At 34.9% G+C, this 5,720-nt stretch overlaps 2 protein-coding genes across 2 annotated transcripts; both read right to left on the bottom strand.

Moving 5' to 3' along the window:
- Window positions 1–1,869: 1,869 nt before the first annotated feature.
- On the bottom strand, window positions 1,870–3,278 carry LOC104230369 (GDSL esterase/lipase 7-like). Its single transcript, XM_009783153.2, has 2 exons — window positions 3,044–3,278; window positions 1,870–2,238 (listed from the first exon to the last, which is right to left on the bottom strand). Exons 1-2 carry the CDS (start codon window positions 3,261–3,263, stop codon window positions 2,024–2,026), a joined length of 435 nt encoding a protein of 144 aa, XP_009781455.2. The 5' UTR covers window positions 3,264–3,278; the 3' UTR covers window positions 1,870–2,023.
- Window positions 3,279–3,527: 249 nt separating this feature from the next.
- LOC138885614 (GDSL esterase/lipase 7-like) lies at window positions 3,528–5,392 on the bottom strand. The gene is made up of 2 exons (XM_070166578.1): window positions 5,033–5,392; window positions 3,528–3,806 (listed from the first exon to the last, which is right to left on the bottom strand). The coding sequence occupies exons 1-2, from the start codon at window positions 5,390–5,392 to the stop codon at window positions 3,528–3,530; spliced, it is 639 nt and encodes a 212-aa protein (XP_070022679.1).
- Between the last annotated feature and the right edge of the window lie 328 nt (window positions 5,393–5,720).

The raw sequence follows: 5,720 nt of genomic DNA, 5'->3' as shown, positions 1-5,720 counted from the left end.
TTCAATCCAACCTTCTTTTCTGTATTGTGATCCACTGTTAGATGCTTCCCCACCAAACTACCAATCTTACTCAATCATTCCACTATTTGAAATCAAGCCTAGGGAACTTGATCCATATGGGAACAATGAGTAATTCTTCTCTAGTAAACTCCATTTCTGGATTCGAAGCTTTAACTATATATGTTTTGTTATCAAAGTGGTATATAGCCCCTTGTATAACATCATTTTCCCCATTTCACTATCAATCCTAACCAATATGATCCCATTTTTAAGCATAACTATTTTATTCAGTCCACGCTTTGACCAAATTCTCTGTATGTATCCATTAATAACAGAAAATGGGGGATGGGCATCCAACACATAGCAAACTATAGAATTCTGCCAATACTCAATTTCCGATTCGATATCCTCCGACTCAATTTCAATAATAGGTGTATCTCCATGCAAAGTAGGAGAAATCTACTCTAATTTGAAGCCTGCATTTGAAAATTTTGAAATATCAAAGCTATCCTAAATTGATGCCTTCTTCCCTGCTTCTTCCTCTTCACCTATACCTGATCAGCCCACGATTTCTTACTAGAGCTTCCTTTCTCATTATTCTCTACATTACTCGGTGATTGAATTACTTCTTCCCATTGTTTTTGGACCTGCAATTTCTGAGTTTTCTCGACAACTGCCTTTGCTGGTACTGTTTCATTCAATTTCAGTTCAATTAGGGCACCAATTGCTTGTTCCCCAATTGTAGCAGACTGAGCTCTCTGACCTCGTTGTGATTGCGAGGTTGAAGCATGTGCCATGAGTTCCTTCTGGGATGGTACGCGAGCCCTCTACCCCATGGCGACGCACGTTAGTTAGCATGCGCCCAGAGAGAACCGAGCCGTTCGCAGAAAGCCTTTTGCTCACCAATTTTTGGTCATTTGTTTTTTTTTTTTTTGAATTTTTAATCTCCACTTAAATGTCAATGTTATTAAGGGGTAAAAATTAAAATAGTCGAATTAAAAATATTGAAATATTACATGCTTCCTAAAACATACTAAAAAGAAAAACTAAAAACTTAGGAAGTATACAATAACAGTATAAATAACTTTTATATTATATATCATTGCATATTAGTTGGTTAGAGCAAGTTATTCAGTTGAATTTTTATGTTAACAAATCAAAATTAATTTACCTGTTGATTCTTTCTTTTTTGTTTGAACTATTCGTTATCTCAAGTCTCTTTGCGGAACTAATTTCTGAAAATGAGAAATCTTTTGATAAAAATAGCTTTACTCCTCAATTAGTAAATATGCAAAATACCATTTAAATCCAAAGAGCCGTTTAAGGGGCAGATTTTGCCCCGAAGATACGTGTTCGGCTAAATCCAATAACTTTGATCTAAGCTCTATATTTAAATGACAGTCTCGTGCATAAAGTATTCCTCATCCATGCATTGTTCGGGGAAGGCCCGCACCTCAAGAGGTGTGATGTAGACAACCTACCCTAATGCAAGCATTAGTTGCTGCTTCTACGGTTCGAACCCGTGACCTAGAGTTTGCCCATATACAACTTTAACGTTGCTCCAAGGTTCCCCTTCTAAAAAGCAGCCCGATGCATGAAGCATTCCGCATTCATGCATGGTCCGGGAAGAGTCACACTCCTAGGGGGTGTGATCTAAGCTCAACATTTGTTTTAAAAATGATTTAATATGTATAAATTACCAATTTAAAACTCAGTAACTTGAAAGGACTAGAATTTCAAACCCATAAACTTCAAATTCTAGCAACTTGATATAACTGTTCGAGTACTACTCATCATATATTTGTACTCTTTATATATATCAATAGAGCTCTCATTATTAACGGAGTTTTGATAAATGAAAACACTAAGTAACTAAACCATCCTTCATATCAAACTTCTACTGGTCCGCTTTTCAATTTTCTAACTTCTCTCAAGTCCATTTTACATTATCTGCATGCACGTAGTTGTACATGTATAACTGGAGCTTAAATTCTTTTCCTTAAAGAACAAAGTCTTTAATTTGTCAATCTTCCACAAGCTCCTTAATATTCTTGGGAATACAAACATCAGTCGCATTGAAACATTTTGTGGCGATAACCCTATACACGGTTTCAGTAAGATGATAACCATCCCAGAAGTAGTGTTTATCTGCATTGCGGCAGGGCACAAGTTCAGGTATGCAAGCTGATGTCCCATTTGCCCAAGTGACGCAACAGGGACCAATTGGATCCATTAAACCTACAAAAGAGAAAATATTTCAATTTTCTTCCAAGCAATTAATCATGTTTGACGAAAATACACATAAATTTCTCGCTAGGATCAGTTGATTTCACAGATGCTCCTCATCAAACTGCAATAAAGTCATAAAATTAATTTTTGGAACCAAAAAAAAACAGTACAGCAAGCTAATTAAGTATCCTATACTTCGCATAAAACAAAAATCATCCACAAAAAAAAAAGAAATTAGTCAACCCGGCACCGGAAATTACAACTAAGCTGCCACATAAGATAAAATTAAACTAGTAACTTCTAGTATCGTATGTCTGCTAATAAACTTCAACTTTAAAAACGGGAAACTATGTATTAAATGGAGGTAAATAGTTGAGAGAAATGGAAAAATGATGACAATATATATGTGTTGTGATGTGGATATGAATTTGATGTGTGACGTAGTGGTGCTTATTTGACAGTCTTATCTAATGTGGCAGCTTAATTATTTGTAATTTCCGACGCTAGATTAATGAATTTCTTGTGATTTTTATTTTGATGTGAAATATAAGATTACATAAATGTACTTGTTAGCTACGAAAATTAGTTTCATGATTTTCCATAATAGGACCGTGGTTATTCGATGCATAATCATCCATAAAATTAATCTATCACTTTAGCTATAACAACATTTCATAATGGCCAAGTTTTCTTTGGAACGAATTTTTCACGTTATGTTATAATATATATTTTCCATAACAACACTTTACTATATATAGCAACAAAAAAATATCAAAATAAATAAGAATATTATAAAGAGATTTGACTGTATTACCATAAGTAGAAGGATTGGTGACAGCGTCGTAGCCAAGCCAGTGAGCATGACCAAGAATAAATGCGGAGCCTTTGAGAGTGGAAGTGAGATTCTTGAGCATGTCACTGAGCAGGTGGTTGAAGATTACTGCAAGATTGTTATATTCTTCAGCGCAAAGTCCATTGTGTTTTAGCTGCTTTGTAAGTGATGGAATACAACCAATTGGCCCTATCTCGAACATTATTACCTTTCTAGATCCTAGTCGATATAACCTCTGCACAATCCACAATATTCATGCTCAGTATAAGTAACTAATATTTAAACGAGTTTGTTTCAATTATATATCAAGTTTAACTACACCGAAAGTATAAAAGCATTTTTACGTCACTTTAATTCTTCATAGTAAGTGAAATGAATGACCGAGAACAAATACTAATTTAACCGATTTTAACATGTGGTAATTTGTTAAACTAGGTTAAATTACACTGATCGTGTAAAAATTTATTTATACTTTTACCAAGGAGCTAGGGCTTGCCTGAAATTGTTGAGAAAGTGCATCAATGAGAAGTTTGGCAAAGGATTCAGGACTGTAGTGTTTGCTTTTGTCATAGAAGTTTTGCTGTAGGTAGTTGTTTACGTAGTCATTGCTGCCTGTGGAGACGAGAAAAATGGACCTTGACAAATAACTAGAAAGCTCCTCAGGATCATCATATTGCTTAGGCAATTCTTGCTCCACCGTTCGTTGGAATAAATCAACCTGCTCAGATAAATGCAGGCACTTCCCCTGCCAAAAATCAGGAAAAGAAACAAGTTAGACTATTTGGGTTAGGAACTTATAGGATTTAACTTAGATACATGACAAGTATAAATAAATTTATAATATAAGTATAATTTAATATGTTTTAACAAGTTGCATGCTTTCAAGATAACTAGTTCCACTATATAGCTATTTCAGTGACAAAATTCTAACAAGGGGAATATTGGAAAAAAGCCACAACTAGGATTTGAACCACAAGACTTAATCAATGAAAATTTTAAACTACCTTCACCACTACAGTAAAAACTTGTTATGCCAACTCCCGAGGGTATTCAACCATTTGTATTTATACAAAAAAAAAAATATTTTTCTACTTGCAGAGTATAATTTTTCGTCGAAAGAGATTCAATTGAATCCCTTTAGACCGTGTAGTTTTGCATCTATAGGTATTTATGATTTATCTTTTAGATGATCATGGTTTTATCTATTTATTAAAAAAAAAAGAGTTAGTTCTACATTTCTTCGGGGTTGGGTGAATAAATAGGCATGGGGAAGAGTGAGAATGGGGCTACGACCACTCTCTCGTTCTTGTTCCCTGACCACCCATCTCTGCCTTCTCTTCATAGTAAAATCAAATTTCTAGCACGAAGTGAAGTGCACTAGAAAGAGAACAGTGTCGGCAGAAAATCCCTATTCATGAAAGTCTCTTGTTATAAAAACTATTTCATACTATACATAAAAGATAAACTATTTGGATTAAAACAGCTACTAATTCATTTCCTTCCAAAGGTGAAGTTCAACAAAAACAGATGAACACAAAAAACAACAAAAAAGAAGAAGAAGAAGTTGTGCATCTCTTTTGGATGATCATGGCTTTATCTATTTATTAAAAAAAAGAGTTAGTTCTACATTTCTTCGGGGTTGGGTGAATAAATAGGCACGGGGAAGAGTGACAGTGGGGCTACGACCCCTCTCGTTCTTGTTCCCTTACCACCCATCTATGCCTTCTCGATCTTCACTGTAAAATCAAATTTCTAGCACGAAGTGAAGTGCACTAGAAAGAGAACAGTGCCGGCAGAAAATCCCTATTCATGAAAGTCTCTTATCATAAAAACTATTTCATACTATACCTAAAAGCTAAACTATTTGGATTAAAACAGCTACTAATTCATTTCCTTCCAAAAGTGAAGTTCAACAAAAGCAGATGAACACAAAAAAAACAAAAAAAGAAGAAGAAGTTGTGCATCTCTTACGATGATATTTCCTGTTTCAGGTAAAATACCACACGACCCAGATGCATAATTTAACCCTGTGAGTTTTACTGATCCTCGTAAACTCAAGTAAGGTGGAGAGAAGGGCAATCCAAGAAATTCAGCAATAAAATCAGCAACAGTTTTCCCATTTGTAAACCTTCCAGTAGCTCCTCCATTGAAATTTATACCATAAGGCTTGAAATCAGCCTTAGCAAAAGTTGGCAAAAGATTATTATTGCCACTGTCAAATAATGAATCCCCAAAAACATATAATGCTGGTGCCAGAGGAAATTCTGATTTGACTGACTGAACAAAGAGCAAGAGTATAATCAAGAATGCTAGAGACCTGAATCTCTCCATCATTATTCTTTTACCCAAAATTCTAGTGAAAAGATTTTTTTTTTTAAAAAGTAGCAAATATTTGACTTTAAATAACAAGAGAATGAAGGCACCTAGGCACGGCTGAAATGTGATAGTAATTGAAGCAAAAATATACAAAGAATGTAGAGAAAAGTTGGGAGCTAGGCGACATGTACGTAACTGGTGTTCCGGAGTCTGTTATTACTTTATCCCATATTTTGGCAAAGTTACACGATTTTCACGTTTTCTTCTGGTAAATTTGACTCGATATATGCTTGTCTCATTCGCGACTTTCACATTTGCCCCCATCAGCGTGCACGCCTTGCAT

This window comes from Nicotiana sylvestris, chromosome 2 (genome assembly GCF_000393655.2).
Source record: "Nicotiana sylvestris chromosome 2, ASM39365v2, whole genome shotgun sequence".
NCBI classification, from domain to species: Eukaryota; Viridiplantae; Streptophyta; class Magnoliopsida; order Solanales; family Solanaceae; genus Nicotiana; species Nicotiana sylvestris.
The sequence above is the reverse complement of the archived record's forward strand: the minus strand, read 5'-3'. Positions and strand labels throughout refer to the sequence as shown.